Source organism: Rhinoderma darwinii, chromosome 3 (assembly GCF_050947455.1).
Source record: "Rhinoderma darwinii isolate aRhiDar2 chromosome 3, aRhiDar2.hap1, whole genome shotgun sequence".
Taxonomy (NCBI): domain Eukaryota; kingdom Metazoa; phylum Chordata; class Amphibia; order Anura; family Rhinodermatidae; genus Rhinoderma; species Rhinoderma darwinii.
The window spans coordinates 233,064,405-233,091,526 of NC_134689.1; the positions used below are offsets into that span (position 1 = coordinate 233,064,405).

Sequence of the window (27,122 nt, forward strand, 5' to 3'; positions counted from 1 at the left end):
GGCAATGTAATAGGCGAGTTCACGCCTGACCCCATAGTCTTCTGAACGCGCGCGCGAGGCTCTGCTTTTTAATCGGCGCCTGCGCAGTAGACCCTTTACGACTGTGAGATAGGTCCTGAGGGCCTGTTATAAATGTCTGAGTTGTTGGCTTGTATACGAGAGATCATATAGATATGTATTCCCTTAGCTTATCTCTAAACCCGACATATCTCGATATGTGTGGCGTGAGATGTTAAGCATGTAAAGAAAAAACCTGATCCCTCCGCTAGATGCCTCTGACGTATACTATCTGTAAGCCATCCGACCCTGTAGGCTACATGTAACGAAACCTATACGTTTAACAAATAAGTTTTTGTTCTGATTGTTTTGACTGATGCCATTCTTTGACCGTCTGCGCCCAAAGACTACCATGTAAAAAAAAAAAAATATACGTTAACGTATGTGTTTTTTACGGCGCGAGATTTATAGGAAGTGGTATCCTGACAAATTGTATAACTTAGTCAAGAAAAGTTAAGGTTGGACACATCTCTATGTTTATAATACATATGTCAGCATGCATAGACTACTGTAATTCTCATGAGAGATACCCTAGTTCTTATTGTAACAGCATAATTAAAGGGAAAATCTACCTTTTTAACACCTAGCAATTTTTAGGTTTATGTTCTGATTATTTCTTTATATATCTTAATAGTGGTTGGAGCTTTGTTTTTCTCCTCCAGCGCAACAAAGCATCTGGATGGACGTGGAGTTAAGGCTGGGTTCACATCTGTGTTTTTTTTTTGCTCCATCATAGAAGCAGAACAACGAAAAAAACAGAAGCACTGAATATGGGCCTGTTCACATCAACGTTCGCTTTCCGTCCTGGGGTTCCGTCTGAGGTTTCTGTCGGGTGAACCCCGCAACGGAAAGTGAAAGTGAAACCACAGCTTTCGTTTCAGTCACCATTGATATCAATGGTGACGGAAACATTGCTAATGGTTTCCGTTCATCACCATTCCGGCAGATTTCCGTTTTTCCGACGGAATCAATAGCGCAGTCGACTCCGGAAGCTGTGGTTTCATTTTCACTTTCCGTTGCGGGGTTCACCCGACGGAAACCTCCAACGGAACCCCGGAACCGAAAGCGAACGTTGATGTGAACAGGCCCTAAGTCACATGACGGACACTGATAGCCTCTTGACAGAACCCTTTGACTCTAAAAGGTTCCGTTGGGTTTCTGACATGGTTTACATTGTTTTGCTGGACAAAATAGCGCAACCTCCAACGCAGATGTAAACCTAGCCAAAATGATACAATTCTGGCTGACCAGAATTACTTACTGTATACTGTTTATATATTGAATCCAATAATAAAACCATATCCTCCTAACCTCCCCTTTAGTAGTGGATGTGTCTATGCTGAAAATATGGAGCTTTGACAATATAAAGATATATTATGAAATTAAATTGCACATCATTTTGGACCTATGGACATGAGAGTTAATGAACCATGGATTAGTTCGGGCTGCTCTGCTTCTAGGAATGAGAAGTTAGAGGATAATTTTCTGTGAAATAACAGGTTCTGCAAATCATGGAAAGCAATGGCTTACTTGTGAAATTGAATATTTCAGTAGATATTTTCGGGTGTATAGCGGTTTGTAAATTTCTGTTAACAACTTCCCAATATTTCCCCAGGCTGTATCATAATTGCACAGCAATAATTCCTTAACACAGTCCTTGATTAAGTCCTAATACATTGACTTTTCTGTCAAATCCAAACGTAAATGAAAGGCCAGGGGTATTCTGCTGTTCCTGTGGCCATTCCACAGTAAGCCGTTAATCACATTTCATGCACAAGGCTTTATTTCATGTTTCTCCTTCCCCTCTTCTAATAAAAATGTTAACTTTTTTCTATTTAGGCATTCTTGTTTCAGGAAGAGACCTTTACTGTGTTAAGTAGATTTAAGTGAACAGATTATCAAAGAAAAGCAAATGAATCTCTCTACCTAATTTGATGAACGCAAGTAATTCCATCTCACATTGCTCTCAAAACTGTAGGTGCAGTCAAAAATGTAACTGTTTTGCCAAAAAGATAATGTTGCTTCTATGGTAAAACTGTAGCATTACATACATTTATTACCATTGCTTATATAGCGCCAACATATTACTCAGTACTGTACAGTTACATTATATTTTCATAACTCACATAAGTCCCTGTCCCAAATGGGCTCACAATCTAATTTCCTATGTTCCCACACACTGGGGCCAATTTATGTATCTGTATGTTTTGGAGGAAACTGGAGTACCCGAAGGAAAGCCAGAGTTCCAAGAGAAAACCCATGTAATCCCGGGTAGAACATACAAACTCCAACAAATGTTGCCCTTAGTTGGATTCCAACTTCAGCAGTAGGCGAAGAGACCATAGAGCTATGCCATAGATTACAGATTGTTGCTGTACTTAACTTGTACAGTATCATGAGGGTATTGTTTGTTGACTTTTACCACTAGTACCACAAAGTAATCTCTCTCAAATTAGCTTTCTCTTTAACATAATTTTTGGGACGCAGCACCGTGGGTATAAGTCCTTTCCACTAGAAGGCTGACATTAGGTAGAAAATGTCTTGGCTCCGCCCAGACACGTCATATTCCCACAGACATGGGCTTAATCATTTTAGCTTAGTGTCCCTGGAAGGCAAACATAACCGGGTAACCAGGTCTGTTGGTATTTTTTATTTTATTTTTATTTATTTTTTATCCTCCGCTGCAGGAGGGTTGCCAGCCTGGCCACCAGGCTAGTCAACCCGCTGCAGGGCCAGGGAAACTAGGAAGTTTTCTGTACTGACTTTTCCTCACTGGTCATCAATAGGAATAACGTGGTTTTCCGACCTGTTCCATCCTTCCTTCTGAAGGTAGTCTTGATCTTCCATATCAATAAAGAGATTGCCCTCCCTTTTTTCTGCCTTTTTACCCATTTTATCCAAGGGAACAGACTTTACATTGCCTTGACATGGGGAGAACAGTCCACCTCTATCTTGCTGCGACAAAATTTTGTTGCTTATATTCTTTTTTGTGGTTCCTGAAGGGCCCCGCAGGAGTTGGCAGTATCCAAGGCCACCATTGTGCGTTGGATCCAATCTTTGATTTCGGCAGCCTCTTGGTCCAAGGTTAAAGTTCTTTCTCTTCAGTGTACTGCCCATTCCACAAGGGCTGTTGGGGGCCCTTCTGGACAGTCAGGCATCAAGCTTCGGCTGCTCAGGTTTACAAGGCTGCTACCTGGGTTTCGGTGCACACCTTCACTAAATTTTACCAGATTTATTCTTTGGGTTGTAAGAGTTGCAGTCAGCTGAACATTATGTGCTTTTTCCTTTTATTTTCTCCACCCTCTGGGACTACTATAGGATGTCCCATGTCTTGTGTGCCCATTTTTATTAAAACGGTTGTTGAGTAAACAACCACTATTAGTTGGAAATAGGTAGCTGATCGCTGAAAGCATGAGAGAAATTCAGGTTCCAAATACGCTGAATGCATTAGTTTTAATTATTGCTTTAAAGGGTACCTGTCACCAGCATTTTCGCTATCAAGCCAGCAATACCTTGTGAAATATGGGTAAAAAATCATTGTTCGTTAACCTATAAATATGTTCTAAGTAAGCTCTGTACAGTTAGTATTCTGTTTTTCAGCGGTCCCGAGCTGTATGCAAATGAGCAGAAAAGAGTCAAATCTTCACTCGAAGAGAGTCCGATTTTCATTCCTCCGTTGTTTCAGAGTTCAATTTCGCCTCCTTCTTTTTGATATCTTCTCTCACTCCACTGCACATGAAATCGCGCGCTTGCACTTTGAGACACTAAAGCAGCTGTTCTCACATTATTTTAATGCGCATGCTCGGCGCTTAGTGTGATGTCATCATATGCCGTCGGTTCCTCTCCTAATCCAGCCTGTACCCACGTGACGCATGCGCTAGTTAACTATTTCTGTATGAATGAAGCAGGGAAGGGTGGTGGTGAACGCATGGGCGATATTTGTAACGAAATTTCGGCATTTAGGGCTGGACAGGCGGCATAGGTGGGCGGAGTTAAGATCCTGTGTCATAAAGTAAAAATAAATTACCATAAAAGGCGCTAAACGTTTAAATTACAATATTTCGTGCAAGAGGAGGACGTGAGGAGAGAAGAACAGATAAATGAACTATGGACAGCTGCGGCCACTGAGGGGTCAGGAGGTTTTATAATGTAAGATGTTGATGACAGGATCCCTTTAAGGTTGTTAGGGTGACAATGTGTACAAGCCCAAGTTTACTATTGAAAAATAAAGTGTCAGTCTTCCCTGAAACGACTAATAAATTATTGCTACATACTGGTTACACTGAGGGACCGGAGTAGGAGTGCTCTGAGTTGTGACCAGCTGGAAATTTCTATATTCAACATTGACTTTAGGGTATCCGTTATAGCTGAAGTACATTAACTGTTCAATGTCATTTTACAGTGACTTACCAGCAGTATGTACTTCAACCTGATAATTGTTCTGAATTTACAAAGAATAATGCTTATACCACTAATTATAGAGACAAAGCGGTCAGCCCTCTAATGTAGTTGTTGAGGTTCCTGCTACATCTACCTTATTTTTAAAAGCCTATCTGCAGTACATTTGATATGGAATTCCCTATTCAGGAATGAACTATTTAGATATCTGGGAAAGATGATTAAAGGAAAGAGTGTATTGTGCAACAGCATCTTAGGTAAGCAGGTAGGGGGTGTGTCTGTCAACACACTGCTGACTGATCCCCAGTAATAGTCGTCCTAGTTCGGAACGCTCATCGACGCTAGACTATAAGATGTGGCATAGTTTAAGATTAGTACATGGTGAGGAATTTAAAATATTTGTAAAATGACACCATATTAAAAGTAGATTGTATCTAGATTTAAGCTGCAGATTATGTTTCAAGGTGAACTTAAACTTATATGTTTTAGTAGTACGTGTTTGACTATTGACTTTATAAAATCTGTGGACTACTGGTTTATGTGTTTTGAACCGTTTATGCCTATAAAATGTTTTCCTATCGCCAATTATAATTTTTTTATCCCGGGCGCAAAAATGTATGGACATTGGCATCAATATCTTTTCTAAGATTTAACAATAAGACAGTAACTGAAAAATCGTTTTGAGCTTTACTTTTTGATTCTTTTCCAAATTCATCAGTGTGGAAGTTGATGATTTATTTGCCTTAGCGGTCGAACCTGCTCTTTAATTATTTTCTTGTGCATCTGAATAAGGTGACAAGACAATATTTAATGATTATATACTTAAAGGAATGTTAAGCCTTATGACCCCTGATAAATGAAGGGGTTTCATCAGCATTGTTATTTTCCCTCTGTGATTAGTTCTACTTGTTTTTGTTTATATATCTATTTTAATACATTTTTTTGTTTTCATTTTTTTGCTCTACCAGGAGGTGGCAAACTCTGATTTAATTGATAAGCATTCCCACCGAAGAAGCTAATTATACAATCGGATGGTAATAATAAAGCCTGACATGTGTCTGTGAGTTTTAATAGAATGTCGGCACATACAAAGTAGGAAGTAATTGGATTGACAGACACAAAGCCAGTTATTATACCGTTATTATCTGATTGAAATAAGCCGGCAGAAGCTCAGGCAACTGTAGCATAACTAATCTGATAATAATGAAGTCCACGCTCCCAGAAGCGTGTGTTGCTTACTTGGGTATTGAAAGCAGATAAGTAGTAGTCGGCCCACCCAGATTTTGTGATTTACCAATGCTCTGTACAGACATGTAGACCACAAAGTGGAGACCTAAACTTCAGATAAATGTAGCTTACATCTACATTTTTTACTCTCTTCTTTTGCCATACATAACTATTGGAAGATTAACTATAACAAAAAAAAACAAATTTAATTTGTATTGTATAAAGTAGAAAATAAAATGCATTTGATACCATTGCTGACTATGCCATCCCATTTCTAATTAGGTTGTTTATATGGTTTTTATTCTAAGGCTACTCTTCCCCCCCCCCCCCCCTAGTTGCTGTATTACTGATTAGTGCTAGTTTTATTAATATGCATGCGTATACTAATCATTTGTCCTCGTTATAGAGTAACTATAGTCATTTTTACAATTCCTAGATGTTCGCTTGGGTTAGGCTAGGTTCTCACCACACAAAAAAGTATACGCCCAAAAAATGTACATGGCAAAAAAATGTCTGTACAGTTGCATCCTATTACCATTTACTTCCATGGTGCAAAAAACCATGTACGTCTGAATGACAGGACTGAATAGCATAGCAGGCTTCTACTGTTTTTTTCTTTTACAATGGAAATCAATGTCAACTGGATCCAACTATATAGGCATTCTTTTTTGTATATATTAAGGTAATATGTTCAATTAAGGGTTCAGTGTTTTCTCCCTACTCTACATTCTCTCGTGCTCGCTCGCCTCTATATTCCCTCTCAGTTTCCTCTATATTCCCACTCTGTCTTCTATAATCCCTCTCCTATATTTCCTCTCTCTCCCCTATTTTCGTTTGCTTTTCTATAAACCCTCTCCTTTTTTCATCCCTTCTCTATATCCTCGCTCTCCTTTCTATTCCCTCTCGTTCCTTGGTTTTTCCTCTATATCCCCTCTTTCCACTATATTCTCTCCTTCTCCTCTGTATTCACTCTCTAGTCTTTCTCTCTCCTTTATAGTCTTTCTAATCTATACTCTCTCGTCTCTATTCTCTCTCCTCTATATTTTTCTGTATCTATCTCTATTTATCTATCTATTTTGTCTCAGTCACGGTCTCTCTCCTTTTATATTTCCCCTTGGTTTCTTCTATATTTTTTCTCTTTCTCTCTCTCTCTCTTCTCTAGATTATCTCTCTCAATCTCTCTCTCTCTCTCTCTCCTCATGTCATTTATTCCATTTTAGTTTACTACACTTGCATATGTAAAAAAAAAAACATTTTAGTAAGCCTGTTAGGACATTTTTGCAATGAACTCTAGAACGTCTGGTTACAAGTTTTAACCTGCTCATGGTATGCAGCACTGCAAAACTTTTTCCTTTTTAATGCATGGAAAGACCGTAGGGAGACATAACTTGTAAATAGGGATAATAAAGGCAGCTGCTGAGAACCAGAGCGCTGAGGAAGCAAGACAAGAAGCTGTGTGTCTAGCGTGGAATTCTGCATTTATGCAGAAACAGTGGGGGGTTTCACTCGAGGAGAGCTATTCCCAGTCCTAACCCAGCATGTGCCAACAAGTGTAATTCATCCTAAATACCCACAACACCACCTCCCAGCTATCTTACAACCACTTGGAAATGTATCATGCCTTCATGTAACCAAGTGTCACCTGTTTAATTGTTCATATACATTACTCTTGATGCTTTTATAGGGAGCTTGTAGAATTAGCCAAAATCAAACAAAGCATCTGTTAATTGTAAACCATCAGTAGAGAACCTTGAAAGCCACATCATAACTGCATGAAAGATTTATAGATATCATCTATGTGAACTTTTCCCCTCTCATGACAGAAAGGACTTCATACCTAATTTTGAATATAATTATTCATATGACAGCACAGGGGCTGCTCCAGGTTTATGTGGGCCCTTGGGCGACACAGACTTAGTGGGCCCCTTTGCAGGTAAATTCACGGCAGCCGTAAAATGGCAGAAAAAGTCACTTTGTTCCCCCATATAGAAGTTAGGCTCTGTTTATGCCCCCATATAAAAGTTAGTCTCCCAGTTCGTAACCCCATAAATTTAGTGCCCTCTGTATATAGTGCCATGCAGCCCCTCTCTCAGGTAGTGCCACGCAGCCCCCCTCTCAGGTAGTGCCACGCAGCCCCCTCTCGGGTAGTGCCACGCAGCCCCGCCCCCTCTCGGGTAGTGCCACACAGCCCCGCCCCCTCTCGGGTAGTGCCACTCCCCCTCTCGGGTTGTGCCACGTCTCGGGTAGTGCCACGCAGCCCCCCCTCTCGGGTAGTGCCACGCAGAATCCCCTATAGTAAGTTCCCTACAGCCCCCTCTGTAGATAGCGCCATACAGCCCCCCCCCCTGTAGATAGCGCCATATAGCGACCCCCAAACAAATAAAACAAAAAAACTTCATACTCACCTGGGCCCTGTTCCCGCGACGAACGGAACGAATCAATGTTGACAGGATCCTTGCGTAGGCCGGCGTGATCCAGTGACGTCATCACGCCGGCATGCGCAGAGATCCCGTCCCTGCGCATGATAGGCTGCAGGCCGAATGTGGCCTGTAACCTAGTAATTGGCAGAGTAAGGAGATATCTTCCTGCTCTGCCATAGTGTTCAATAAAATCTGCGTCCTAAGGATGCACATACTATTGAATGTGGGGGGCACAGGCCCCCTCATGCCACGGGCCCCGTATCAGCCGCTATGGCTGCATATTGTACTGTTTTATATTGTACACTATTGGGGGTCAACACTTTTAAGGACATTCAGAAGTTTGTGTGTTGCTTTTTTCCATGTCTAGGCATCCTTCGATCCAAGGGAAAACTAATCGTGCAGGCACCTATCAGGTCAAGATTAGTCATGTGATAAGTATAAAAACGACGACATGCTGCAATACCACACTCCATTATTTTCACATTGTGCTTCTTCACCATTATTTAGTACAAAAGCAGTCCCTATACCAAAGGGAATTTTATAGGCCAAAATTTACCAACATCTGAATTATGTTTTAATTTACATTTTTTTCCCCGTAACCAGCTCTCATTATGTAATAATGCCATTAATATCATTGTTATATACTAGAATGTGGTAGATGGATGGTTGTATTGATGGTTTTTTATCTCCATTTCCATCCATGTTTTTCATGTTAATAATGTGGTTTTCAAAAAATATGCAGTCAAGTTTTTTTCATGGGCAGAATAAATTCTTAATAATAGTGTGCCCATTTTATGTTTACGTTGAGATAATATTAAGCCTCTGTAAAGGACACCCCCACTTACATTTTATTCAGATTTCTGAAAGGCCCATTTAGACCACAGCTGCCATCACCCGCTTCTGGGGATCTGGATACAGGTGCATTTATACATATGCAGTGCTCTCGGGATATAAACACATCTATCACTGCTACACGAAGAGTAAAAATGATTATGCGATAGGATTAATTGAAGTTAATCACTTAAAAAAACATTAAATCTAAATTATACTGCATAGGAAATGCTAGAAATACAGCTTGGATTTCACCCCAAACATCAAGCATATGTAAATCGTCAAGAACACAGTGGGCATTTTACACTTTGGACTTGAGCTCCTTTTTTAAAGTAAAGCTGCCATATATAGAAAGATCATTGAGTGTATAGAACAGAATGAATACACTGATATTCGTTATAATGAAAACCATCACCTATTTCCCTTTGTTTTATCTTTTCAGATTTATTCAAGAGATTGAGCATGCCATTGGTTTTGGACCAACTAAACAATGTCCCTTGCGGGAATTTCTTACTATGTACATCAAAAACATCTTTCTAAATCAGGTGTTAGCGGAGATCAACAAAGAAATTGAAGGAGTCACCAAGGTGTCAGATCCTTTGAAGCATTTGGCAAGTGCTGACACTATGAAGACTTTGGGTGTCCAGCGGCCACTGTTACAGGTATGTAAGAGTGATTCAGCAGTTGTCTCCGTTTCTGTTCAACCAGTCCATTCTAGTAGCGTGTCGTTGTGTAAATAGTCTGGTATGTTTTAACAAAACAGACCTTATTTTGTACGTAGAGACATTGTCAATTCTATAGAATGTCACTGTCTGCTGTAACATTAAGGCTGGGTTCACACGACCTATTTTCAGACGTAAACGAGGCATATTATGCCTCGTTTTACGTCTGAAAATAGGGCTCCAATACGTCGGCAAACATCTGCCCATTCATTTGAATGGGTTTGCCGACGTATTGTGCAGACGACCTGTAATTTACGCGTCGTCGTTTGACAGCTGTCAAACGACGACGCGTAAATGGACTGCCTCGGCAAAGAAGTGCAGGGCACTTCTTTGCCACGTAATTTGAGCTGTTCTGCATTGAACTCAATGAAGCACAGCTCAAGATTTACGAGCATCTCAGACGGCTCGCAAAATGCGAGGAGGAGCATTTACGTGTGAAACGAGGCAGCTGTTAACAGTCTGTCTTTTCACACGTAAATGCCTCTCATCGTGTGAACATACCCTAACATTTTCCTATTTTCTATTAAGATGCGTTAAATTATACAGCATGTGCCACTGAAATTAGAAAAAAAATCCTTAGTTGGTGGTACTGTGTTTAGAATGTTTTCGGTGGTCTCTCCAGTGAACATGAATGATCCACACTGATCTTATCTCTCTGCTCTTCCTGCCAGATGCTCTGATGAGTGGGGAATGCGCACCACCGGCTGGACTTGCTCGCTCGCCCGTTCCCCACTTAGAGCATCCGGCAGGTGGCTGGTTGTTAGCAACGGACTGAAATAGTCTGTTTCAGAAATACCTGATGCATTAAAACATCGGGTGCATAGGGTTTCAGGAGCAGTCAGATGAAGTGTCCCCCATATAGAGTAGCTGTGATCGGCACTGAATATGGATTTTCCCTGGCAACCACCAGTAGTTCAGTGGATGGGGCAGCGGTTCAGGGACAGTTTTACAATGAAAGGAGGCTGAATTGGTTAATAAAATAGATTGCAATATTTTCTGAAATTACTTGCCCTATACATTTACAAAAACAAAAAAATTAAATGATCGTTACCCTTTAAAATTCCCGCTAAAATTATATTGTTTAAAAAAAATAAATAAATAAACTCAGAGGTAATATCTGAGTTTTATGACCTATCGAGGACCAGTGAAAAAGCTATGTGAAAGTGGCAATATCCGAAATGGAAGTGATTCAGTGAGGCTTTATATCGTTGCCGTGACAACCAGAGGCGGCCAATACATTAGAGTCGGGAGACTAAATAAGCACAGAAACCGTGCTAACCAGCCTAAATAAAAATATAATCCCTGATGACGTATCTCATAAACTAGGGGATACTGAAACACGTAGGATTGTCTATCTAATGGCAAGGGTTCAGAGAATTTCTATATATTAAGGAGAGATTGCGATCTGCGGGTGGATGCATTTCCTATTACCCGTTGACGCTTCTCACCTTTCTGACCACTTGCATTTGCCTGTGTTAGGTATTATTGGGCTTAAGAGACAGTTTTATTATTAAGGAATCAATAAAGATATATTTTAATCGTTATTTCAGGCTGTGATAAGACTTACAACCAGAGGCCAATGTATGGGAAAGACAGATGCAGAAATATCGGCCTACATGTGGGTATCCTGAGATGGTTATAGAAAGTGGTCTGTCTGTATTATTTGCTACCTTGATAAAGATTTAGTTGGGACTTTAATAGACATCTGGTGCAACTGTGTTGTTTTTGTCATGATATTTGTTTTTTTATACTATTTTTATATGCATGAAGTCCCCTATTTAGGGTTTGAAGCTAAAGTGGTCAAAATCCACTAGAAGAAATGTGCATATACAGATGTGTCCTACTTCAACTTATACCAGAACTCGACATATCCCGAGATGTGTGGCGCGTAATGTTAAATAAACATGTAAAAAACGTATACCTCTGTCAGATGCCATCCGTTGCCCATAGACTCCTATGTTAAAATAAATATAATGTACGCATTAACGTATACGTTTTTAACTGGATGGCGCAAGATTGAATTATTATCATGACAAATTGTATAACTTCACGCAATTCAGGAAAAGTTAAAGGTGGACACGTGCACTTTTGGCCATGTAGCGTTTACACATAGTAGTTACATCATCCTTATGGATTATTTTCCCCTATATAAATAACCCTAGAAAAATGCTCCCCCCGCTCCATTAACCCGTTAGTGACCGCCAATACGCCTTTTCACGTCGGTCACTAACGGGCTTTATTCTGATGCATAAGCCTTTTTACGGCACTGCATCAGGATAAATAAACAGAGCAGGGAGCTGTCAAATCTCCCTGCTCTCGGCTGCCAGATGTAGCTGAGGGCTGGGGGAGTCCTTGCTCGAACGTGTGAGATCGATATAAGTATCGATCTCACCCGTTTAACCCCTCAGATGCGTCGCTCAATAGCCGCATCTGAGTGGTTTTGGAGAGAGGGAGGGAGCTCCCTCTCATTTCACTGACACCTGGCAATAAGATTGCCGAGTGTCTGTGTCTCCGATGGCAGCCAGGGGCCTAAAAAAGGCCCCCAGGTCTGCCTGTAAAGTGAATGCCTGCTACAAACTGCTTTACTCTTAAAAAAACAAAATAAAGTTAAAAAGTTACGCATATTTGGTATCGCCACGTCCGTAACGACCCCGACTATAAATCTATTACATTATTTAACCCGCACGGTGAACGCAGTAAAAAAAATTAATAAAAAACTATGGAAAAATTGCTGTTTTCTGTGAATCCTAACTTTAAAAAAATGTGATAAAAAGTGATCAAAAAGTCGCACCTACTCCAAAATGGAACCAATAAAAACGACAAGTCGTCCCGCAAAACAAAAAGCCCTCATACAACTGCATCGGCGGAACAATAAAAAATTTATGGCTCTTCAAATATGGAGACACAAAAACAAATAATTTTGAAAAAAAAGCGTTTTTACTGTGTAAAGTTAATGAATAAATAATATGTACACCAAAATGGTGCTATTAAAAAATACTTGTCCCGCAAAAAAGACCTTCTACAGCTATGTTTACGCAAAAATAAAAAAGTTATAGCTCTTGGAATGCGATGATGGAATAACGTAAAAATTGGCTTGGTCATTAAGGGGTTAATGGACTGTTACTGCTTCCATTAATAACAAAATAAAGGGAAATTGCTAATGTTTTATTGAGATTACCTCGGAACTGGAAGCAACCAGTCACACTGGAAAATACATTCCTTGTCCATTTTGCAACAATTCTCATGTCATTATCCGGGTTGATGTACTTTTGCATTTATCCCTGTAAATAATAACTTATCGCCAAAGGGCCCATGTAACAGTGATCTGGGCGATTTGGATTGGGACTGCTGCTTTTCTACCTGCTGACCATGTTTGAGTTGCGCTCTTCTTGACTTGAATGGCTGATTTTGTGGTGCATTTCTCAGTTAATACATCAGTTTTGTATTAGGAGCTTCCCAGTCAGGTGAGGAAAATGGTGTTCTCATCATAGTGCGGAGCTCAACAAAACAATTCTGAATGATCTTCTCTTATATGTGGATGACTCTTATTTGAAGCAGTAAACTGCAGCATTGCGCCTTTTCACACATTTCCTCTTAGCTGTAGTTGAAACTCGCTTTGTGTCAGGTTAGAATTGTGCCCTTACCCCCCCCCCCCCCCCATTACCCCATGATATGCTCAGCAAATAGTGACAGCTTGGACATTACACTGAACATGGCGTTTCCTCTGTAGAGCATTTCCTTGTCAGTAACCCGTGTTCCCCTCTGATCGACAGACTATGCCCGCATTTCTTCCTAGGCTGACACATCGATTTTCTTGTCTTGGTGTAAACCCGCGTGAGTTCTCATTTCTGCAAATCCAAGCACTAATGTTGGAGCAGATTGTCAGCTGGAGTAGTGATCAATATTTCCCCTCTGAAAAGTTTTGGCTGTAAAAGATATTTGTTTTTAACCTTTACTCCACTGATGTACTCATGGAATAAAATTATATATATAATATTTTTTCACTTAAACAATGCAGCTGACGTTATTTATAAGAAAAAGCTTTAACGGGCTATTCACGTCTTAAACAGCATATGCCATTGCTTTGATTGGTGGGGGATCTGACCTGGAACCGCACCAATTCTCAGAATGATAAGTTTATTTTCTATTTTGTTTCCTGAACATCAGTGCCTGGCCACCCACTGTGCAAGGAACTGCAGCATGGTTCCATTGAAGTGAATAGGGCCGGCTGCAGTTCTCCGCGCTGTGAAAACACGAAATCACTAATGGGACTGCTTCATTCTCAGGATCACAATGATGGCGATTTTTTAGCAATATCCAAGTCCTAGCAATATTCCATCACATTATAACCTGGAAATAACCCTTTAAAAGGCCTTGTCGACACAAACGGTGTACCAGCACCAATGATCCTCCATTTCAACAGTAGCAGAGATATATATATTTTTTAATCAAGTATTTTTATACAAATAAATTAACACACTCCATAACCCACAAACATCTGTTGCATCTGCATTAAAGCATCCAATGTATTTTATATAATAATTTAACCCCTTAACGACCGCCAATACGCCTTTTCACGGCGACCGTTAGGGGTACTTATGCTTTTCACAGTGCTGTGACATAAACCCGGCACGGGTGTCCTGTGCCAGCTAAAGCGGGTGTCGGGCACCTGCTCTAACGGGCGGGATCGATAACAATGATCTCGCCTGTTTAACCCCTTAGATGCAGCTCTCCATAGCGAGCGCTGCATCCAAGTCATTTTGGAGGGAGAGTGCTATGGTAGCCAGGGGCCTAACAAAGGCCCCCAGGTCTGCTTGTAGTGGATGCCTGCTAGGCCATGCCTGAGGCATGACCTAACAGGTGCCTGTCGGTTTTACATCGACAGGCAATAATACACTGCAATACAAAAAAATTATGGCTCTTAAAAAAATGGCGACAAAAAAGCAAATAATTTAAAAAAAAAGTGTTTTTACTGTGTAAAAGTAGTAAAACATACAAAATCTATATAAATTTGGAATCGCCACAATTGTAGTGACCCACTGAATAAATTTATTATGCTATTTATATCACACAGCAAACGGTGTAAATCTAAGATGCAAAAAAAGTGGCGAAATTTGTTGTTTTTTTTTTCATTACACCCCAAAAAAGTTGTTAAAAGGTAATCAAATTATATGTACCCCAAAATGGTGCTATTAAAAAATTCAACTTGTCTCTCAAAAAACAAGACCTTATACAGCTATGTCGATGCAAAAATAAGAAAGTTATAGCTCTTGGAATGCGACGATGGAAAAACGTAAAAAATAGCTTGGTCATTAAGGTTTAAAGTAGGCTGGTCATTAAGGGGTTAACATGTTCTCACACGCGTGGTATTTTTGTTGAAGTTACATTAACCCCTTAATGACTGGGCCCTGAAAAGGCCCTAATGACCAGCTACATTTTTCTGTTTTTGCCTTTCTGCCTTTCAGCAGCCATAACTTTTTTTATTTTTCCATTGACGTGGCCGTATCAGGCCTTGTTTTATGCAGGAAATGGGGTTTATTTTTTTTACAGGGTGAATATAAGAAAAAGCGATTCTCTGCATCGTTTTTCTAGTTTATTTAATAACCTGTTAAATTAATTCTTCAGGTTATTACGGTCGTGTAGATACTTAATATGTGTAGTTTTTTGTTATGTAATGTAGGGGCAATAAAATATATTTTATGCAAAATGACTATTTTTTGGGGGACTTTTTTTATTTATTAGTTTTTACTTTTTTTTTAAATCCCATTAAGGGATAACTTTATTTACAACTTTTTCTTTTACTTATGCATTAGCATACACCTGTATGCTAATACATTATACTATGTCACTTTGACTCCGGCTGCTGTTAGGGCAGCACATAGTGTGCCCTAACAGCAGGCAAACTGAACAGACAGCCCTGGGGTTTTCTGACCCCAGCTGTATTTAGCAGGCTGCTCGAAGATCAGGAGTTGTAAGCTACAGCTCCTGCTTACAGGATGAGCGCTCACAGGAGTGCTCATCAGCCTCTTCTACAGTGACGCCAAAAGACGTCGCTGTAGACGAGGCACCTGCACTGCCTGCCATCAAAAGACTGTTGGCAGTCATTAAGGTGTTAATTGAGCAAAAATTGGAACCAGTCCCACTATTGTTTGTGTAAGATCTTGTCATTCGATAATCATTGCAGAGGGAAGTAATATTCCGTGTCCTAGTTAAAAGCATTGATACCACTTGGTTACTGTCAGATCAGTCGCTAACATCAATTCCTAGAAACCAGGCAAAGCTATCTGTTGGGGCAGCATTTTTAGACAGTGTGATGTTCTTTTCCAGTATCAGTAGTAAGGTAGAGGGATCTATTAAAATGTGTGTAAGTTGCTATTTTTTAGCAATGCACACTATAGAATTGTTCTAGACAAGAGCATTCACTAGGTAAAAATACCGGGCTCATTGCGGTCAGCCCAAATTTCAAATATCCCTCTGCAATGGTGCCTTCTGTCCCGAACAATATTGCAGAGATTTTCCCCTAGAAGAAATGCATTGTGTATAAATCCAGCAGAAAAAGCCTCTATGAAATTCGAAGCATAAGAATGACAATTTACAAACACCACTTTTAATATTATTTAGGATGTTTCACAGTGTCTTGAGTAGGGAAAAAATACAAACTAAAAACAAAAAAAAAGTGACGTTTCTATAGATGCTATAACTTTTAGGGATTTCTATTGTCTGTTCTAAGAAAACGTAATATTTGTGTAATGGGCTGATAATTCCTTATATGAACAATGCAAGTTGACTGTATTGACATATTGCCATTCCTATATTGGTAGCAAATTGTGTAGCAAATTGTCTTTACATGTAACAGATTTTTGAACAATTTGACAAATTTCAATGTGAAAAAACTGTTGTAACTATTTTCAATTAACATTAATCACGGTCTTTATGATTTAACCCGGTTTGTATAACTACATCATAACTGTCAATGCCCCGTGCAGCTATAACTTAATATACTTCTACCACTGCAAAGCACATCTGTCCGTATAATATTATATTTTGTGCCATTTGTGTTACAAGGAATAAACATGAGTCTGTCATATTCATTAGGTGAGCACTTCCCCGACCTAACTCAAATGTGAGGAGGGCTGATAGAGGTTGGGGAAAGCGGGGACAACACTCTTACCATGAATAGGCCATTAGCCCTAGAAACCCTTTGGATTAGGACATTCAATATTCTGCCCTTAACTAAAGGGAATTTCTGGGTTTAAGAAAAAAATTACTGTGAGCTGCTTATGTTATAAAAGAACAAACCCATACCCCCTCCTAAATCCCCTGCCGCTACTGCGCTGCCGGTCCTGTGGGTGCCTGCCAGTTTTTTTAACATTGGTGCGCTGATGACATGCTTTACCCACACGTGACTGGCTGCAGGAGACACGTGTCGATATGGCGCAATGTCGCTGCAGCAATGTAGACAGAGACCAGGAAGGGGACCACAGAGCCTACAGTGCTGGAGCGGTGGGATATATGAGGCGAGTTTTGTTTTTTTCCCATGACGTTAGCAGCTCCCAGATCACTGAAAAACAGGACCTTTACTAGTGCTCATCCATTAAAGTAATGGGGCTTACACGGACTCCACTGAAGTGATCAGCATCAAACGACAAAATGTGCTAAACAAAGTGCTTAAAGGGGTTGTCCGAGATTGAATGACTTTGTGTTAATGCTTGTAATTTATACATGTAAATACATTTGTAATATACTTACATTTTCCAAAGTGGCCCCGTTTCCAGATCTTGCCCTGGGGTACTTGACAGGTGACTCTCTGCACTGGCTCTGGCCACTTTGTTGATCTTGAATTCTTTGCCGGGTATGCGGCACGTCACTTGAGACGTGCCGTGCATGGGCTGTTCTGCTTCACAAGTGACGTGTCGTGTACCGGCAAATAATTCAAGATCAACAAAACGGCCAGAGCCAGTGCAGAGAGTGACGTCACCCGCCATGTACCACACGGCAGGATCTGGAAACGGGGCCACTTTGGAAAATGTAAGTATATTACAAATGTATTTACATTTATAAATTACAAGCATTAACACAAAGTCATTAAATCTCGGACAACCCCTTTAAAGCAAGCACTCTGTTTAGCATTACAGCCGGACACCAGTCCATCAGTACTGCTAGGACGATCATCATTAATGTGGACACGTTTTGGAGGGTAGTCATATGTACATCACAAATTTTTGTCTATCCAACCCCGACCTTAACTGCCTTAGGACATGCAAAGAAAATTTCTCTCTACAAGCCTCACGTACCAGCTAATGGTAACGAACACATGCTAAAATAAAAAGGGAGACCTGTGTTGTATTAAAGCAATTATGTAGTTTAACTAATAAAAAAAAAAATCACATATTTGGTCAGATTAGAACGGCGGCTGGAAGGAGCCCCCAACCGGCCGCTCGTGTTTGACAGCAGGGTGCGCTGCGCTACCAGCACAGTCGCGCTGTCAGCTGCTGTCAGCTAATAGTTAGAGGCAATAGTAAGTTCACAATTGATTGGCCTGAATAGGGCAACTAAGGCCAAGTATTACACCATAAAATGATTGAGCACCCGACGCACGTTTCGCCAGCATTCTGGCTTTTTCTAGACCCCTAGAAGAAGCCAGAATGCTGGCGAAATGCGCGTCGGGTGCTCAATCATTTTAAAACTCTCCATGGTGTAATACTTGGCCTTAGTTGCCCTATTCAGGCCAATCAATTGTGAACTTACTATTGCCTCTAACTATTAGCTGACAGCAGCTGACTGTCAGCTGACAGCGCGACTGTGCTGGTAGCGCAGCGCACCCTGCTGTCAAACACGAGCGGCCGGTTGGGGGCTCCTTCCAGCCGCCGTTCTAATCTGACCGCCGGTGTAATTGCCGTGCGGCTCCCCCACTGCCGCCTATCCCGGTTACTTACGGGAATAGGGTCACACGCTTAGCTCATTTCCACTCAGTGGACTTGCGCTTTGGTGCAGTGCTTGTGCCGCGTCTCAGCTGGAGACAGGGCGCGGGGACAGCAAGGGAACCACAGCTGATCTCCATGCTGCCGCTCTGGCACACAGGGACGGCGGCGTGAGAGTGCAGCTATTTGCCGACCGTCCACACTCTCTGTGGCAGCCTTGCACGGAGGTGCGGCAGGGCAGTTACCCTGACTCATAGCACTGCCTTGCCCTGCAAGTATATTACAGGCACGAGTAACTATTCCAACTCGTGCAATTGACATGTAAGCTGCCGCCACCTTATTAAGTAACCGACTGTTTTGTTTATTTAACAAACCAATCACTTACCATTTGGTTCTTTACACAACAGTATCAATAGCACGGTTTCTTGCATATCATAGCAGTGCTGCTGCGGGCTGTGGTTTGTGCCCCTGCTCTGGTGCACAGGATGCCCAGTGTTGGGGTGCAGTTTGTTGGCTCTTGTTCACACTTTGCCGCAGTGCAGCTGCATGGTGGTGCAACAGGCTACCTTGCACAACCTCTGCACTGCCGCAATCTGAGACAACAATTGCCGCATGCAAGCATAGTAACCTATGTGTCCTAGGTTTAACACCTTTGATACAATTCACAATTTATAACATCTCCATCACACATGGCCTAGGTATGTGAGTCTGGGGGTCACTCACACATACCTCTTACACCATTGGACTTTTTAGTGTTTATTTCTTTCTTAATGCATATCAATAAAAGTTATATATTAATTCAGATCACATACTTTCTCCCTCTTCCCTTTCCTCATACATGTCACTAAGATATATATGCAAGCATTGAATATATGGATTATACTAAATTGCATTACTTTGACATTTACTATACTTATAAATATCTGGTTCTTAGTGCGCGTTTTATATCAAATTGTGTGAGCCCACCTGTCACGACAAGGCAACCTCATGCAAATGAGTCCTTAAATTAAACAGACACGTCTATTCTGGGCCTGGGCACCTATAGGTAGGTAGGGACCAGTTTTATTCTGCTCTAATTAAAACCCGACATGAGAGACGGGAGGAGAGCATGACTGAAATGGAGGCAAAGAACACCCCCAAATGTACAATTCTTTAGACAAAGCTAGTCCACGCCTCCTAACCAAGTGAAAAAAATGGGCAGGTGTTAATCTGCTGTGACTGCAATGCAAAAGCGCTAAGAACCTCACATTTTAAGTATAGTAAATAAAGCTGTAATGCAATTTCAAATATTTTATAAATATGTGTGTGTGTGTGTGTGTATATATATATATATATATATATATATATATATATATATATATATATATTATTTTTTTTATTTATTTTTTTTATTTACTTTTTTAATCCTGAGAAACCATTTCACATTAGACATAATGAGAAGGAGGAAATAAAATTAAGAATTAATTAGCCTCTTGTCTTTCAGTGATGATGGCTGACTCATAAAGATCAGACGGCCTTTATTAATTTATCTACCTCGACCAATATTAGAAGGTTGTTTATAAGTGTACAGTAAAAAACAGATGATGATGGTCAAAGGCTGAGTTTTTCCCTAGTTGTAGCCAAGGCCTTTGATACGCTTGAATGGTCTTATGTATGGGAAGTACTGGAAGGTATGGGCTTTGGTATCAATTGGATTAAATTGTTGTATTCTGAACCAAGGGCCAGATTGGAAATTAATGGGATAGTATCGGAGACCTCCCCGATTTGTAGGGGGACTAGGCAGGGGTGTTCACCCTCTCCATTATTGATTGCTTTAGGAATTGAACCATTGACGGTTCGAATTAGAGGAGATAGTGGGATTGAAATATCTGGACAGGGAGGAAAAGGTGGCCGTCTATGCAGATGATATTCTACTTTTCTTGGGGTCCTACCTATCGGTCGGGAGGGTAATCGATATCTTAATGGATTTTGGGGGAGTATCAGGGTTTCAAATTAACTGGGGGAAATCGATGATGTTGGCTCTGACTATAATCGATACAATATTGATCCACTCATACACAAGATAAAGATTTGGTCTAAACTGGGATTGAACTGGGATTGAATATAGCGGGGAGAATATCTCTTATTAAAATGGTACGGATTCCCTTTATTTTGTATGTTATGATTAATTGCCCAATATGGCTTCTTGATAAAGTATTCAGAACCATAGAATGTTTGTTTAGGGACCTGGTTTGGAGAGAAAGGCAGCCCAGAATAAAACTGAGTCATCTACAGAGGCCGGTTGATCGGGGGGAGGGGGGGCTATTCCTGTAGTGAAATTACTTTATATTGCAGCCCAGGTTAAAATGATGTGTGAGGGAAAGGAAAATATAGTCTATACAGAACTTATAGAGAGGAAGTTTCCCTTTTTGAAGAGGTATGGTGCTGTCGAGTTACTGGAAACAGAGATAGTGGCAGACTTAGTTCAGGTTGAGTTTCCAACAGCAGTCATGGCTCAAAAAGTGTGGAAAGCTCTAAAGGACGAACTGAGTAATTATGGACTATGGAATAATGCCCCAATATGGCGGAATAAAAGGTTGGATAATGAGTACTTTCAACTACATTATACTTTTTGGGTAAATAAAGGTATTTATAAACTATCACAATTATATAGAGAGAACAATATTCATACATATCAAGAGTTGAGTATGGACTCTCTCCAAGGAGTTTTTTTTTTCCGATATTTACAGATTAGAACAGCTCTTGGGCAAAGTAAATGTACAACTCAAATGTAAACATTGCCCGAAGTCGACTATATAGATGGGCAAACTAAGATGAAAGGGTTAACATCTAGAATATATGGTATGCTGATAAAAGGAAGTAGGCAGGAATTACCGATAGATGTAAGAGTTAGATGGGAAAGATATGTAGGTGACCTTTCACTGAATCAATGGGATAGAATAACAAATGACATCCCTCACTTGTCTAAGAACCCAGCGTATAGAGTGACTCAACTATATATACTATATAGAGCTTATTAATCCCCCTATAGGGTGGCAACATTTAAAAAAAATGGGAACCCTGATTGTCCATAATGTAAAGTAGCTATAGGGAGTCTTTTCCACGTGTTATGGGACAAATGAGATGATCAAACTATACTGGAGAATGGTGTTGGACCGAATTAAAACTATTTATGAAGTAAACAGGAAAATGCCGTAGTATGCAAACTAGGGGACCTAGAAGGGACGCAAGAAAAAGGCTACTACAAAGTTGCTTTATTTTTCCAGGAAAGTAGTAATGTCCAAATGGATAGGCATTGAGGCCTCCAATAGTTTAGATTGAGAAAGAGATGTTAATTCGGCCTTACAATTTGAGTATATTTATTGGTGTAAAATAAATTAAAAAACATACATTTTATGAAATTTGGTATCCATGGACCTCGGTTCATGGTGAATGTGGAATAATGGAGGAGTAGAGGGGTAGAAGAGAGAGGATTTAATAATTTTATTTTTATTTTTTCATTTCAAATAATTCAAGTATTCAATCTTCATCCCGGCAGAGTGCTGCAATATGTTTGTTTGCTTTTACCCTGCAGTTACAGCAGATTTACCTATTTATTTCACTCTGTTAGGCGTAGCTGACTAACTGTCTTTTGCAGACGGGTCTTGTGTTTTAGTTCTTTACAATAGAAATGACCAGCAATGTCCATGTATAAAACAATCGCTACATGAAAACAATATCTGTAAAAATATGGTAATAGGATCAAGAGTAAGATCTTCACGTAATCATTGCGTGTTAAATCGCCGTTAAGATATTTGGACCACTAAGTGACAAAACATTCGACTATGTTAACAGATAGGATGTTAACATGATTACAGTCCTTTTTTGGCATGTTGTCCTTTTTTGCCTCAAATGTTATATCCTCCTGTCTACATCTATCAATCAAATTACATCACTTCCTGTTACAGTGACCACAGTGTTTAGTCTCCTAACAGACATAAAGCGCGACATACACAAGATGAAAGTTGTCCGAAATGTGCGGCATTCGTGACCATTTCGACCGATCTTCGTTTTAAAATGTATTTCTTATTATATCTTTAATGGGGTCAGAGTTCAGATTTTCTGATACAGAACTCCAAACCCACTTCATAGACAGCCCGACTCCTCTAACTGCTGCGATCGGAGTTGTTTCCAAGTTACCGCCAATCCCGGCCGTTCAGCCCAATACTCAACCTCAATACTTAACCTCATTAGCGACTGCGTCATCTAAGTGGTTTCAGAGGGATGGGGCTCCCTCTGTCACTCTATCGGCACCCTCAAGGCGCGATTGTGGGGTGTCCATGGTTTCTATAGCAGCCAGTGGCCTAACAAAGGCCTCCAGGTCAAACATCTGTGTTTGCCTATTACTATTATTTTACACTGACAGTCATAATACACTGCAGTATAGAAATAGTGCTGTGTATTATAACAGTGATCGATCACATAGTGAAGTCCCATAGTGGGATGAACAAATAGTAAACAAAAGTTTAATACATTTACTTATAGATGAAAAATCGCAAGTAAAAAAATTGAATATCCCAAATGCTTTATATGGAAAAAAAACTAAAAATAATTTAGAAAAGCTACACATATTTGGTATCGCGGCATCCGTATTGACCAAAACGATAAAGTTATTACATTATTTAACCAGCACGGTGAATGCCGTAAAAAAACAAACCCAAAAAAACGATACCAGAATTGCTGTTTTCCCAAAGCAATCAAAAATTCTTATGTACCCCAAAATAGTACAAATAAAATCGAAGTAGTCCCGCAAAAGATAAGCTCTCATACAGCTACATCGGTGGAAAATTAAAAAAGTTATAACTCTCAGAATATGGCGACACAAAAATAAATACTTTTTTTTATAAAAAGTATTTTTATTGTGCAAAAGTAGTAAAGCAAAAAATATATATATAAATTTGGAATTGCCATAATCATAACAACCCACAGAATAAAGTTATGTTCTTTATACCACAGAGTAAATGACGAAAATTTAAGACGCAAAGGTATGGCGAAAATGTTTGCTTTTTTTTTTTCATTACCCCAACAAAAAAGTTAATAAAAGTTTTTCGATAAATGATGTGCCCCAAAATGATACCATTAAAAAAATAGAACTTGTCCTGCAAAAAACAAGCCCTCACACAGCTATGTCTACGGAAAAATAAAAAAGTTATGGCTTTCAAAATGGGACGATCAAAAAGCTGAAAAGATTGCTCCGTCATTAAGGCCCAAATAGGCTGGTCACTAAAGGGTTAAATGTGTCGATGCTCAGCATTCGGAGCTCTGTATCAGAAAAAAAAGCTCCATCCCCGTTTAAGATATATTAAAAAAATTAATCCGCACAGAACTTTTTCGAAAACTCTAAATTCTAGATGTTCACTTTAAGTAATTAAGTCCACGTTGTAGTATTGCGCTATACTACTATCTAATAGGATTTTGTAGTCTACAGGGTAAGAAAGAAATGTCTCCATGATATTTTTTCATGTTTTAGGCCTACAATAAAGAGCCGGCAAATGACAAGAGACCAAATGTTTTTTTGTCCGTATTCAGCAGATTGTAAGAAGGTAATTACATTAACATTGCAGTATATGACCCATATTATTGGAATTCGAGAGGTGCAACTAGCCAAATATTACATACTTTGTTTCTGAACACTCCTTAGGGTGTTGGTGGGCTGTTCATATGGAAAGGTCATCTCATTGACCTGCTGCCAGTCATCGTTCTGGGACCGGAGTCACATTTGATCTTCTTTTATAATAAGCTCTCCTGTGATAGAGATCCAGCTGTCATTCACCTGCAGCGCAGATAGAGAGAGCACAGAATGTCGCTCACATCTTCCATCTTCATTCGCTCTCATCTTAGATATGCAGCTGAGAGAAAGGACTGTCTCCTTTAAATGAAGCCTGACATCACAACTGTCCAGAGTTGATGAAACTGCGAAGGAAAAAGGCAATCTAGGACCAAGAAAATGTGATTTATTTAACACCTGCATCCGGAGCAATATTTGTAGGAAGAAAACGCAGCTTCATCTTGAACAATGTGTTGACCTAAGATGAGAAAATTGATTTGAGGAGTGTTTGTAACTGTCTGCGAAGTGTGGAAGGTGCAAACCATTCATATTTATTTTGGGCAATCTGTCTTTTAACCCATGGATATTAAATGCAAGCATGCATGTTTCATGATATCATGTCATATTATGTGATGTGGCGACCTCTGCTATCTCCTTTTCCTGCGTACTGACACATAAGCTACCAGGAATTGATATTTACTTGCCAATGTTGAGTTTTAATTTCAAATATTTTATCAAAGACTAAAGGGGGTTTTACACTGGGCGATTATCGTGCAGACGAGCGTTCATATAGCGCTAGTTGCAGATAACTGGCCTGTGTAAACAGTGCAGCGATCAGCAGATGAACCAAACGCTCGATCAACTGCTGGTTGTATCGTTTTAAAAATGTAAAATATTATCGTTGTCGGCAGCACATCTCCGTGTGTAAACAGGGAGACGATCTGCCGACATGATAATGTATGGGGACGAGCGACCGAAGTAACGACGGCTCATCCCCATCCATAGCTCCGTGTGACAGGAGCAAACGAGCGCCGATCAACCATGTCTCGTTGATCGGCTCTCGCTGCACCAGCCAAAATCGGCCGATGTAATAGGGACTTAAGTCGCTGCGGACAATAAGACATTTTTATATTTCACATGTATTGGAGCAATTTCTGTTTTAATAATCCACTACACCATTTATTTGGAAGGTGAATGGACTGTCAGATAATGTTGGGGGGGGGGGGGGGATTGGCTTTTAACGATCTTAAGTTATACAGGCAACTTTATATAGAGATGCTAACCAGTCGAGGGCAAAGCTGCTGTCTCAGACCCCCGTTTCCCTAACTATGTTAACACTGAAGTTTTAATTTGTTTTTTAGCTGACAGGACTCTCATTTTCATGTTTCTTGTTCATTTCAAACTAGTGATTGACATGAAATTCCACTTTCATCCTCTAAAAGAGATTCTGTAGCATCTGTGGAAATGTGCTGTAGAAGTATATAGTTTCCACTCTTCACTACACAGTTTTTGCAGAGCATTTGCAGTATGGTTCCCCAGCTACTGTAGAATCTTATAGCCTCTTAATACAAGCACTGTACAGTACATGACGTAAATAGTGGAGTTTAATCGGGATTGATCAGCTCTGTTTCGGTCCTCAGTTGTACCACATGACTATGACCCTTCAAATTACACAGGCTCCTATGTGTGGACTGGAAGTCCGTCTCTCTGCACTCCTATGACTCACATTGAACGTCTCCTAAGAATGCATAGAGAGACTAACTTCCGGACCACACATAAGAGCCTGCGTAATTCTAAGAGTCAGAGCCACATGGTATAACGGAGTACCAGAATGGAGTTCATAATTCACAAATAAAGTGCTCAGTAAGAAAATTAATAGTATTACAATTCACCTCATGTACATTAGAAAAAAAGAAACCATATGTTTTTCCTGTAGTGCTTCTTTTATGAAGAGTAGTAATTGACATGAAGACCCTCTTGCATTAAAGAAAAATGAAGCATAACCTAGTGGCTATCTTATAAATTATTGTGGAAAAGTATTTGCCCCTTACCCGATGTCTTCTGTTTTTTCCAATTCATCTCATTTAAATGTTTCAGATCATCCAACTAATTTTAATACAAGATAAAGACAACACGTTAAACACAAAATGACCGTTTCATTTATTGAGGATATAGATTTTTATTAAAGTGTATTTAACCCGTGGTGACAAGTAATTGCCTTCCTAAACCTAATAACTGATTGTGCAACCCCTAGTAGGAAGAACAAACATTTGTGATGACTTTTAATGAGTCTTTTACATCGCTGCATTGTCATTTTGGCCCTTTTCTGCAGAATTTTTTTAATACGGCTACATTGGAGCGTTTTTGAGCTTGAACTGCCCGTTTAAGGTCTTGCCACAGCACCTTAATGGGATTCAAGTCAGGACTTTGACTCTGCCATTTCAAAACCTTATACCGTACCTAACTTTTCAGGTGACTTTTCAGAAAAAGCGGTCATATGTGCGCACATGAGGAATAACACAATACCTGACCATTATCTGACTTGTATATGACGTTTTTTTAGCAGCTTTCTCCTCTGCGGGCACTACAGATGTTTCCATCCTTGCCTTTGCTTGAATTTGATTAAGGACTCCAATTTGTCATTAAACCAATTCAAAACAATATCGTAACATGCTAGCAAAACCCTTGACCGACTGCAATGCAAATTAAACATTTTCTTGATAACGGGGTGTGGACAGCAGGTTACAGAAAGGTAGAGACACCTAGTGGCAGTAATATGCATGGATAAAGAACTAAATTTTAAGTAAAATACAAAATTGACATCAGGTATACTATTAGATTAGCATAAGTTGTTTGAAAGCTTCGTGTCCATTGCATTATGTTTATTTTGAGCCATTCAGAGGTGGACTGGCTTTTGTGCTTTGAGTCATTGCGCTGCTGCATAACCCAACTGCGCTTG

General features: G+C 40.0%; 1 protein-coding gene across 1 annotated transcript in view; it reads left to right on the plus strand.

Annotated features, from left to right (window-relative positions):
• The window catches only part of EXOC4 (exocyst complex component 4), a 410,874-nt gene that overhangs the window by 249,216 nt on the left and 134,536 nt on the right, over positions 1–27,122 (plus strand). Inside the window, exon 11 of the mRNA XM_075857508.1 lies at positions 9,376–9,595. Within this exon, the coding sequence (XP_075713623.1) occupies positions 9,376–9,595 (220 nt within the window). The remainder of the gene's footprint in view (positions 1–9,375; positions 9,596–27,122) is intronic.